Genomic DNA, 12,043 nt, shown 5'->3' with positions numbered 1-12,043 from the left:
GGCTCACGCCTATAATCCTAGCACTCTGGGAGGCCAAGGCGGGTGGATCGCTCAAGGTCAGGAGTTGGAGACCAGCCTGAGCAAGAGCGAGACCCCATCTCTACTAAAAAAATAGAAAGAAATTATCTGGACAACTAAAAATACATATAGAAAAAATTAGCCGGGCGTGGTGGCACGTGCCTGTAGTCCCAGCTACTCGGGAGGCTGAGGCAGTAGGATCGCTTGAGCCCGGGAGTTTGAGGTTGCTGTGAGCTAGGCTGACACCATGGCACTCTAGCCTAGGCAACACAGCGAGACTCTGTCTCAAAAAAAAAAAAAAAAAAAATCAGTGAGGCTTACAATGAGGGAAAGAAAAGGTAAAGTCTGAGGTGGAAAGGGTCTTGCAAAGCTTTGTAGCCCCAGGAGAGCCATCTGGATTTTAAGTTCACGGGAGACCACTGAAGGGCTTTAGGCAGGAGAGTGACATACTCTTCATTTGTTTCTTAAAAGATCATTCTAGCTATTTCATGGAGAATGAATCAGGGAGTGAAGGTGGTGCAGACGCTGCTTTGGGGCTGACCCCACAGCTATTCCCAATCTCCTTTTGCTCTTTTGCCTGGTCTCCACTGAGCTTGGATAGGCCACACGACCCCTAGTCTAGCCTGTGAGACACACAGGTGGGGAGGACTTCCAAGCAAGCTTCTTTCCTGATAAAAAGGAACAGAGTCAACTGGTGTGGGTCTCCTTGCCTGAAATGAAGCGACACCCAGGAGCACAGGGGCCAACCTGCAACTGTGAGGCAACAGGCTAAGGCTGGCAGAGTGAAAAGACAGAAAGGCCTGGTCTGGGGACTTGATAACATTATTAAACTTCTGAATCTTGCCTATGGCCAGACTTCTTATTACGTGATAAAAATAACCCCCTATTTGTTTAAGCCACTATAAATTTTCTGTTCTTGCAACTGATACAGTGGACAGGACAGTCAGCAAAGAGACTGGGTAAGTGACTGAAGTGGTACAGATGAGTGACAATGGTGTCTGGAACGATGATGATTATCTCCCTACAGGTCCCATTTCTAGTCTTAGTTTCCCCTGCTTTGTCTTCCACACTATCACACTTTCTCAGCACAGATCTCTTTATGAATTCCTCTTGGCTTGAAATTCTTCACTGGCTCTCCATTGCCTACATGATAAAAATCTTAACACCCATTGCCTAATACACCGCACCCTTTGTGGAGCACAAAGATTCCGCCTTATCTGGCATCTTCTCTCACCACTCCCACCTTTGTACTCTACATGCCTCCTAGGAGCCACACCCCCTAGTGAACACCTCCCACATGCCAGACACTGTCCATTCTTTCTCTAATCCAAACCCTGAGAAATGTGTATTGCAAGTCTTATTTTATAGGTGAGAAATCTAATGCTCAAGGAACACATCTAGTAAGTAGTGGATCAGGATTTAAATTGATTTCAAAATGAAAGAGATTCACCATTTTTATATGCCAAGAAGTCTGAAGATAAGTGATTGCTATGCTGTTTAAGTGCTCAAAGATGTCAACAGGGTCCCAGGGTCTTCCAGGCTTCCTTCTCTGCTGCTTTACAGGACTGGCTTTCACGCCCACACTGGTTACTTCATGGCTGCTCATCTCTAGACATTGCATTCAGGTCTAAATCTGAAAGAAAGGGGAGGGCTACACCAGCTCACCCTGCCCATCTCCCAACTTTTTTTTTTTTTTTTTTTGGTTAAGAAAGCAAAGGTTTTCCTAGGACTCCCTAGCACCCTTTAGCCTATAGCTCATGGACACATGGCTGCCCTAGCTGCAAGAAAGGCTGGGAAATCAAGGAATGTCATTGTTATGGTTGGCCTAGATCAATCTGAGCCCACTGCTGCACTCAATAAACCTGGAGTTCTGTTAGCAAGGAAGAAAGGAGTAATAAGGATGAGCAGATGACAAACAAGGTCTGCCACGCTACCCTGCTCAACAGAATAGAAGCACCTGAGGTGCTCTGACTAACCCACACCTCTTCCCAGGTCTGCCTGGCAAAACTTTGCTCATCCATTACGTGCCAGTTTCCGTGAGACTTCCCTCACTCTCCCAGGCAAACCTGGTGCTTTTTCTCCTACCTCCTATATTATGTGCCTACTTCCATCACAGGTATAAAATTGCCATTGTAGCCATTGATGTAATGTGATTGCTCATTCAATTATGGGTGCATTCATTCTCTCCACAAATGCTTACTGAGCACTTGCTATTTGCCAGACACTGCTAGGAGCCAAGAATTCAGGAGTAAACAGGTTAGAGTCTAACAGTCTAACAGTTAGGTTTGGTCCCTGCCCTCATGGAGCTTTCATTCTGATAGGTGAGATACTGAGGCAGGCCAAGTTAAGGGATAAGAGCCCATCTCTCCAGACCATAAACAACTGTATGGCAGGCCTGTCTTCACCCCCAGGACCCAGCACAGCGTCTCACAGAGAGTGGATGCATCATGAACATGTGTTAAATTCATTCTTTACTCAGGAAGGCTTTGAAGTGTATTTTAAATGTATATATCAAGTATTTTTTAAAAACGCATTTCTTATTTCTGCCAGGAATGCCTCCCCCCCTCCCCCCACCCCCCACCAAGATTGAGCCATTGTATTCTTCCAGTATTAAATCCTGCACTCAAGCATCTTGAAAAACACTTTGCTCCCCACCGACACACACACACACACACACACTGTTGCAGGTCTCTTCTCCCAGGGAAGATTCTAACAGTGTCTGATACAACAATTCAAATCAGAGATCCTTAGGAGATACGCGTTTTTTGCTGAAGCCTTCATTTGGATTTTCTAAAGGATATCTCATTGTCAGTGCCATAGCTGCTGAAGTGTGATTCTGAAAGCACCTAAAATAACTTCTCAGGTTCCTATTCCATAGCTTACTATGTGTAGATTTTTTTTTTTTTGAGACAGAGTGTCACTTTGTTGCCCTGGCTAGAGTGAGTGCCGAGGCGTCAACCTAGCTCACAGCAACCTCAAACTCCTGGGCTTAAGCAATACTACTGCCTCAGCCTCCCGAGTAGCTGGGACTACAGGCATGCGCCACCATGCCCGGCTAATTTTTTCTATATATATTTTAGTTGGCCAGCTAATTTCTTTCTACTTTTAGTAGAGAGGGGGTCTCGCTCTTGCTCAGGCTGGTCTCGAACTCCTGACCTCGAGCGATCCAGCTGCCTCAGCCTCCCAGAGTGCTAGGATTACAGGCGTGAGCCACTGCGCCTGGCCTATGTGTAGTTTTAATAGTTCTTTAAATGCCCTGTTTTGCTGCCCTTTCTACTACTGCAGGTGATGGCAGCTGGGAACAAGGCAGGCAGAGGTAAGGGAAACAAAAATAATACCACCCCTACTTTGGTCTGTGCTTATGTTGCCATGGTAATGTCGACAAGTGACACGCAGGTGAGAGGTTCTTTCTACAGTGTAGCCAGTGGATTGTGGTGGCCAGAGAGGTAGGACATAAACACGAGAGACCCCTAAGCCTCCAGGCCTGGAAAGGGCTTCAAGAGGCTAGCTGGTCCACTCCCCTGCCTCTTACCTGAAAATCAAATGGATGGGCAGCCTGTTCCTAAAACTCCTCAAGAACTAGGCTCACAACCTCTCCAGTCACCTGTTAGGCTCGTATTTCACAATATTCATGACCCTGAATGGGTTTTCTATACCTAATCTCATACTCTCTTGATGTCCTTCCAGCCCAATTCCTCTTACTATTGCTTCTATGAAAATAAAAGTTAATCATCACCTTATACTCTGTACAGTAACCCAGGAGGGAAGAAAGAGAAGCAAACCACAACTAAAGCGTGGACTCACTTGTTTCTGTGCCACCACGACCAGCTGTGGTTGTCTCAGTGTCACCACCCATTTTTTTTGCCAGTCTTGGCTCTGGGAGTGAGTGGCTGGAAGGGGAACAGCCCACTGACCCAGCCAGAGGACCCCGGCTGCCACTGAAAGAGGAACAGGCCTGCTGCCTAATATGTCAAAGTGGGGCAGAGCAGCCCTCCCACGGAGGATGTCTTCCTCCTTCTGAGTGAAATAAAGCAGAGAGAGCAGGAAGGTCTGTTTTTAACGAGTATCTTTAAAAGCCTCTGCGACAGCAGACAGTGCCCAAGGCAGCTTGCAAAGCCACACTGATGGCAACAAGGCTCTCATGCTTCCAGATGACCCTGCAAAACAGAAATGGTTCCACTAAATTAGGACTCTGGCCTTTTCCCACCTCACATTAAAAAAGACAAAAATCTCCACTTTCAAAATAATTTCAGGAATCATTCTGCCTAAAAAACACATGATGGCCTTAATGTCACAGTCTGGCTTCAAAGTGAGTAGGAAAGCACCAAACCCAAGATTCAAGGGAGGAAACTGCTCCTAAGCCTTCCAGAAGCAATGGGAACCCCCTTCCTCTCACCACCAAGGTCATAAGGGCAAGGCCACCTGCAGGAACACCTCTTGACACTAACAGCCCTTCCCCATTTTCCTGTCGCTCTTCACCCCTGAACTACCATACTCCCATTTCCATTCTCTTAACCCATTTCACTGGGTTAAGATTCCTGCTACTGACAGGCTGGACCAACCCTGGGCCTCTCTTCACAGTCCCTAATACCCCAAAAAGCTGTCAAGAAAACTAAACATTTGCATTAAACTTCTCTTAGTTTCTCCATCTGACTTCTTTCACACCCCGGACCAATAAACCAGTGCTTATTTTCATAGGAGTAAAGAAGCCTCTGTCTGTAAGTGAGGTTAACACCCACCCCGAGGCTGGATTCTGGCTGGTCTCTCCCAACAGCTGAGCATCATGATTTTGCTAATTAAACCACGTTCTTGTCTTTAATTAGCTGCATGTGAATCTTCTTGGGAAGTCTTGGATCCGTGAAATAGTCTGGGATAAAAATCAAAAAGAAGAAATCATCTACAACAGAGGGGAAAAGACTTACTCTGGGAGGGAGACAGCTTACTCTGCTAAAAAGTTAGGATGGCTTGGGCCTAGCAGGACTGTTACTGATGGCCCCGCTTTACTATGTAATACGGTAATATGAGATGTCACAGCAAATCCCCGAGGTCACTGCCCCCATGGGGCAGTGCTGCATCTGCCAGCTCAAACATCCCCAGGAAGGCCTCACCCAGGATGCTCCCTCTTCCTCCACACTGTGCGGTTTGTTCCTCTGCTTTGCTGACGCACAGGAGCCATCAGAGGGCTCAGGAACTCTCTGGGTTTTCTGCTCCTGGCCCATCCTGGGGCCCAAATAAATGCCAAGTATTATTCTTGTCTCAACTCGGCTTGCCAGCTCCTGTCTCTGAGATATCACGCCTTCTCTGAGAATACCCTCTCAAGAGGAGCGCCAGGCTCTCACAAGATGACGACAGATGAGGGTTTTTATACACCCGGCATAATGTGAATCAGAGGCAGCATCTGCTGTGGCAGCGAAGGCATACTTACATTCAGCTAGAAACTGCTTGAGGCTCGAGGATGTAACCAGCCACCAACTTCCAGGGCTAACAGGACCCAAGAAACCATCCAACCCAGCCCCTTCCCTCTAAATACCATTGACCTTAAGCCATCTCGGGCAGCTGGTCCATTAGAATCACCTGGGGAGCCTTTAAAACTATGGATGCTGGGCCCCACCCCAGGCTAATTAAATAAAAATCTCTGGAGGCGGGGCCTGAACATCGGTATTTTTTAAAAGCTCCCCAGGTGATTCTAACCGCAGCCAGGGTTGTGAACCCTGTTTCAGGACTCCCAGGGAAAAGGAAGCCATTATGACCCTTTGGGAATCTCAAAATTCTTAACAATACTCACCATGAGGAAGTTCTGCCTCATTTCTTATCTGTCCTCATTTTGAGGAAATGACAATGGGAGAAAGAAGTCTCCTGAAAAAAGCTCCCCTGGGGGACATCAGGTGAAGCAGTACCCCAGACTCTGCACGGAGAATCCTGTGCCTGTGCAAGTCTGAATTCACAGTATCACTCCTTCCACTGGCTTTATCAGATAACCCAAACCTATGCTCCCTTACTCACCTGCAGCAAATTCTAGGATGTTCTCCGGTCTTTTCAATAACATTTCTCTGGAAAACATTAAGGGACAGGGTAGGAGGTGAAGCAGGCTTTAAGGCCGGCTGCCGCTACTGCCTCGGGTCCTGTGCTTTCATGTAGCAGACTAACCTGAGATACACCCATCTTGGGAGTCAGTAAACCAAAGGATTCCTGACAAAGACCCTTTCATTCATGAATTTCCTTCCACTCAGATAGAAGGCAAGGAGCAAAGCATCCTAAATGGCAGCAAACCTAGGATGTTGCTCATTTCACAAAAGCCGGGTGGGGCTTGTCATTCATTCAACAGCCATTTCCACAGAGGCAGATACCAACCAGGGGTGGGAGGCAAAGATGAAGAGCATGCTGCCTGTCCTCAGGGGCTCATGTGTGGTGGGACAGATACGCAACCCCACGATGTTCTGAGCAAGTTTAGCCACGAATTCCCTGAAGAGCGGGGATGCAATAACCAAAGCTGAAACTCCAGGGTTGTTGGCTCTGTAGTACAGCACTCAGACACTGTAACACCTGCAATGCCAATGCCACTGGAGAGTTGAAAATGTCTTACATCACATGTAGTTTTATGGTTCAGAAAGTATATTCAGGCCCGGCGCGGTGGCTCACACCTGTAATCCTAGCACGCTGGGAGGCCAAGGCGGGTGGATCGTTTTAGCTCAGGAGTTCGAGACCAGCCTGAGCAAAAGCAAGACCCCGACTCTATTAACAATAGAAAGAAATTATATGGACAGCTAAAAATACATATAGAAAATATTAGCCGGGCATGGTGGTGCATGCCTGTAGTCCCAGCTACTCGGGAGGCTGAAGCAGGATTGCTTGAGCCTAAGAGTTTGAGGTTGCTGTGAGCTAGGCTGACGCCACGGCACTCACTCTAGCCCAGGCAACAGAGTAAGACTCTGTCTCAAAAAAAAAAAAAAAGAAAGTATATTCACAAATATTATCTCACTTTACTACAACCCTGTGAAACAGCAATTATTATGCCTCTATTCTACATATAAAGAAACCAACCCTTCAGAAGGTTAATCATTTGCCCAAGTCCATAAAGCTAGTAATAAAGGAAAGAGGGCTCAGGTCTTGTGACTCCAAGGTCAGTACTCTCTACAATGTGTTCTCTTGGCCTTGGGCTGCCCTGCCCCTCCAGGCCTGCCTTACCAGCCCGTCCTCCCCTGCCCAGGAAGCCCCTCTCTCCCAAGTGTCAAGAATTTTGCCCCCTTTCTCCTTCAATTCAATGTCATAATTATTGAGCATAAATTATATGTAAATAATTGCACTACATATGAGGGATTGATTTTTAAAAAGATAAAATATAGATCTATCTCAAAGAACTTATAGTCAAGTAAAGGAACAGAGTTTCCAAATGTCCAAAAAGCCAAGTAACTTCTGTTAAGTGCTAAAAGAGGGGCATTAAATAGTGCTCTGGGAGATCAGAGGGGAGGGAGAAGTTACTGAGGGGGACCCCTAACATCTTCACAGAGCATTTGACAGGACCCTTGAAGTACACATGGGATTTGGTAGGCAGGAGAAGGGTTGAGGGATAAGAACATTCCAGATCCAGGGAAATAGCAAGAACAAAGGCCCAGAAATAGAAACGAAACAGTTCATGTTCTATAGACTGAGACTTCCTTGAGGATAGGAACTGGGTCGTATACACCTTGGTATCCCTAGAGTCCAAAAGAGCACTCGAGGGTGCCTGGGCCTCAGTTCTCTGGAGTTGGCAGAATGATCAGAGTTCAGTCTGGCTGAGTAAGGGGTTCGTGCAGGGAGTAGTGGGAGACAAAGAAGGTTCTATTACAGAGGGCCTCGACTGCCGGGAGAGACATTTACACTCGACTGAAGACAATGGAAATGGATAAATAAACATGGTGTACTCACACAATGGAATACTACACAGTAGTGAGAATGGAGGATATCTACAAGATACTATAGAGCAAAAGAAGCCAGGCACAAAAGAGTACATATTTGTAGAATTCCATTTGTACAAAATACAAAAAGGCAAAACAAATTTGTGCTGTAGAAGTCAGGATACTGGCTACTGTTGGGGGAGTGACTGGAAGGAGCCACAAGGCATGTGAGGTGTGAATAGAGGTCTGTGTCCTCATCTGGACACTAGCACCACGAGTGCTTCAGCTTACTTAGGAAATGTCACTGTTTGGTATGACATATTTTAATAGAATGTTTAAACACACAGAAAAGGGCAATGTTGTGGTGCCACTGAAGATTTTTCCAGCCAAAGAATAATACGGTCAGTGCTGTATTTTGGGAATATTCATCTGCCTGAGTGTTTACAAAAAACATCTAATAACAGCTCTCTACAATTTCACCATGGCTATCATATCTTCAGCCCTAAACTGGAGGTTTCCAGGTACGAAAATAAGTTAGATCCCTCCTTTTTCCATTTTTCAGGTCCAAAATTCAAGATATTAAGAGTTCTATACACGGTATGTGTGAGTATAGACTGGAAAGCTGGAGCTGAAGGGCCATAAATCATTAGGATCAAAAAAACCCCAGTGGGGAGTTCACTTCCCAACAAGAATGCTTCAGAGCTGCTCATGGATTCAAGTGAGTCAAGGGCAGAGCACTGCAGAACAGACAAGGACAGGTGTGTGCTTAGGATTCTGTCCTCTCTTCTCCCTTCCTCTTTTCTTGCAGGAAGCACTGTGTGAAGTATCCAGCATGGATGAAGGGCCGATTCTGGTTCATCCTGGTATCGCTCAAAGGAAATAACAGGAAACAAACAAACAAAAGTGAACCCTCAAACTTCGAACACTAAGTCCCTTGCATCCAAAAGGCCTAGCAGGGGCCAGGAGGACTTCAAGTAGCTTTAGGCACAGCAAAAGGAAAAGCCTGGTAGCCTACCTGGTCTTGGGAAGGGAATGGTAAGAAAGGGAAGGGAAAGTGTCTGAGGCTGTCTCCAAGGCAGCCAGGCCCAGACATCCGGTCTCCTGGAAACTGTTCCTGGACAAACACAGCAGGGCCATCCCTGACACGACTGAAACAATGCCCTCTTCATTCACCACTCCCAAATGTTCTAATCCTGTTGTCTGTGAACAATGCAAACAGTTGATTTCATTCAGGCATTTAACGTCTATCTCCAAATCTCCCTGCAGGAACTATTCCTAACTTGGATTGCAAGCTCCCCAGCATGGTAACCATGTCATCTTTATTTCCCTTTAGAAGAAAAGGTACAAAAAGTGATGGCTTGATCCTCAGGTCTGATACTGACAGAGGACCCCTAAACTATCTTTTGCCCAAGCCTTACCAATGGCCCAAATAAACCCAGCCTTCACAGAGTAACTGGATAGTTTTCTGTTTTTCCTGTCTCTTTCCCCTGTCTGCCCCTCTGAAGGTCTGCTGCCACCTGGAGAAATGGCTAAAATATGAATAGTGAGATCCAAGGGGCCTTGAAAAAAGACACCCCCACAGGTCTACCTTTGAGAAGACAAAGGAGAGCCCCACCTTTGGCTGTAAGCACAGTCCACAGACTTGGGGGCTGGAGACTGTGTGTTTACAGCATGATACAGTGGAAAAATCAGAAGTTTGAACCCTGGTTCAGCAACTTGAGGAAGGTACTTCACCACTCTGAGCTTAACTTTTCTCACCTGTAAAATGGAAACGCTAACAAGCTATCTTTTGTAGAGTTGCGGGGAGGATCAGCAAAAGTGTGTGCCAAGATGGCACACACTGCACAGACACCGGGGACACAAACATGGCTCCACCAGCTTGGAGCTTTGGACCAGTAACAGAAACAGAAGATTGCCAGCGCAATTACAATACTGTGTGATAACTGCTAATGTACGGAAACAACACAATCAATGCCTGGAAATGGAAGCCATTAGCATTATTTAAACCTTGCCTATTTGTCTATAACCAAACAGTATTTAGGATAGCTCTTTTGTTTTCATCCATTGCTGCTCTGCGATGTGTTTTTTTTTTTTTTCTTTTTGCCTCAGTTCTTTGCCTTTCATCCCATTTGTAGATTTTTCCATTCATGCAAATGCAAGGCTGAAAGGCAGTGGTATAGGAAAAGGAAAGAACATGCTCCTGGAAAATGGTTTTTTCCCCCCAAGAAAAGAGTGGCTTCCCACCATTGGGTTTTTCTACAACATTGTTCTCCTGTAGGGAAGGGCCAGACATCTGAATTTTTTTCTTTAAGTTCTCCTTGTGATCTTGTTAAGCTGCTCTGGCTAAGAATAGTGTTCTACACCCAGTGGCTGCCTGTTTAGTTTCTCAATGCCAAATTCCTTCTTCCAAGTGTTGTACAGTTTTTATTTATCCCCACAGTTAAAGTGAATGAATATTAATATTTTTAAGAATTTAGAGGTAACTGAAGAAAACCTTGGGTGCCACAAATCCCAGAGTTAGAAAAAAATCAATCTCAGGATATTTTCTAACTTTTAGTAAGTGAAAAGCAATAGGGAGTGTTTAACTAAAGAAGGAGACACTTGTATTCCCCAACAAGGTTTGGTAAAATTTTCCACTAGTTGCCCAAGGCCAGTCTGGAAAACCACCTACCTGAAAAAACTACTTATGAGCAACTCTACTTCTTTGTGGGTCCTGAGATACTTTTCGTTGGCAATCCGACTCTGAACCTGGGGAACAAAAAGCAAAGGGTCAGGTACCATGAGGAGACGGATTCAGGCTTCCACCCTGGAGGTGTGAAACGCTGGGGGGGCAACGTGAGCATTTAACCAAGGTCTTTTCCCAGAATGCTTGAAAATTTAAGCCTTCTATCTTATGGATTCAACATACGCCGCCTCCTGCTCAGGCCCAGGGATCTTAACTGAGGTCAGATTCCGACCCTTGGTAAGTTCTTGTCTGTACCTAACTTGATGTATCTGGCAGTAATTTCGGCCCCTTTCTCTGGCCGGATCCTTGCTTTAGTCCTTCCTGGACTTTCAGATGCCCGCCGGGCCCTGTTTAGGCCAAGAAGCCCGGAGGTTCATGGGGGTCTCCCCTTTAACTGGGAACAGGCTTCCGCTCCCCCCATCTCGGCGGACCTCCTCCCCGTCTGGGGCCCCTGTCCTGGGGGGGGAGGGCTGGGGAGGAGGCTGCACTTTGACGGAGGCGGGCGCACCCACCTTGAAGTCTCGCAGCTGCGCCAGCAGCGCGGGACTCAGCACCCCGAGGTCTGGTTCCAGCACCCCGTGGTCTGGTTCCGGCACTCCGAGATCTGGGTCCAGCAGCCCGCCCTGCAGCGTCGCCATCTTGTTGAGGTCGTCAAGGCGACGGTCCGCGGGCTAGGGAGGCCCCGCCCCCGGCTCCGCCCCGCCCCCAGTCCGGGCCCAGCGCCGCCCCAAGTCCGGCCCTCTTCCGCAAGGGGTGAACTCTGGAAGGTCTCTTAATAAGAATCTCCTCTCCCGAATCTGGGGACTAATTTCTCGGCGTAATGGAATACGGAATGAGCCCTAGCTCTTGACTCTACTCAACCCCAAATAGTTTTTTTCTTAGTTCTAGAACAAAACAAGAAAAGAGGTTCTTAAGGCAAGGTCTCCCAGAATCTAGTTCCTGACTCTCGCTTGGGCAGAAGCCTAGTGCTGGGGAAGGAGAATCCAGGCTTCCTTCCTTTCCAGAGGCCCAGAAGCCAACCTTTCCACTTGTCCTGTAGACACTTGACACTGAAGTCTTGGATTCTTAAAAACAAAATGAAAGCACCACAGAACACCCAGAGTAAACTTACTCTTGCAAAGGAAGGAACCTTCTCAGACTAAAGATGCTGGAAAGGACCTGGGGGACATCCTGCCAGAACTTCCTCTCTTGGACTGAATTTCTTGTGTAGATTAATTTTGTGTTCACCCTGGGCTCCTTATAAATTCTAAATTATTTTCTCCCACTCCCAATTGAATAGGAGAGGAGAAAAGGAATTGGTCGTCAAGATTTGTTCTTCTAGTATTTAATTAAGAAGAGAAAATGAAACGTAAAGCCAGAGAGCTGAAAATAGCTGCTGGGTAAGGGCAGCAGCCTGTCTGTCAATACACAGGTGTCGAGATTCTAC

General features: G+C 46.6%; 1 protein-coding gene across 1 annotated transcript; it reads right to left on the bottom strand.

Moving 5' to 3' along the window:
- Window positions 1-4,056: 4,056 nt before the first annotated feature.
- RIIAD1 (regulatory subunit of type II PKA R-subunit domain containing 1) lies at window positions 4,057-11,272 on the bottom strand. Its single transcript, XM_045546979.1, has 5 exons — window positions 11,130-11,272; window positions 10,564-10,640; window positions 6,022-6,068; window positions 4,758-4,885; window positions 4,057-4,175 (listed from the first exon to the last, which is right to left on the bottom strand). Exons 1-4 carry the CDS (start codon window positions 11,253-11,255, stop codon window positions 4,815-4,817), a joined length of 321 nt encoding a protein of 106 aa, XP_045402935.1. The 5' UTR covers window positions 11,256-11,272; the 3' UTR covers window positions 4,057-4,175; window positions 4,758-4,814.
- Between the last annotated feature and the right edge of the window lie 771 nt (window positions 11,273-12,043).

The sequence above is a fragment of the Lemur catta genome, chromosome 3 (assembly GCF_020740605.2).
Source record: "Lemur catta isolate mLemCat1 chromosome 3, mLemCat1.pri, whole genome shotgun sequence".
NCBI lineage: Eukaryota > Metazoa > Chordata > Mammalia > Primates > Lemuridae > Lemur > Lemur catta.
The sequence above is the reverse complement of the archived record's forward strand: the minus strand, read 5'-3'. Positions and strand labels throughout refer to the sequence as shown.

Coding starts and splice junctions, on each gene's coding strand:
- RIIAD1 (XM_045546979.1), bottom strand. CDS start 11,255: ATGGCGACGCTGCAGGGCGGGCTGCTGGACCCAGATCTCGGAGTGCCG. Junction 10,641..11,129: donor CGCAGCTGCGAGACTTCAAG/GTGGGTGCGCCC, acceptor TTTGTTCCCCAG/GTTCAGAGTCGGATTGCCAA. Junction 4,886..6,021: donor CATCCTAGAATTTGCTGCAG/GTGAGTAAGGGA, acceptor TTTTTATCCCAG/ACTATTTCACGGATCCAAGA.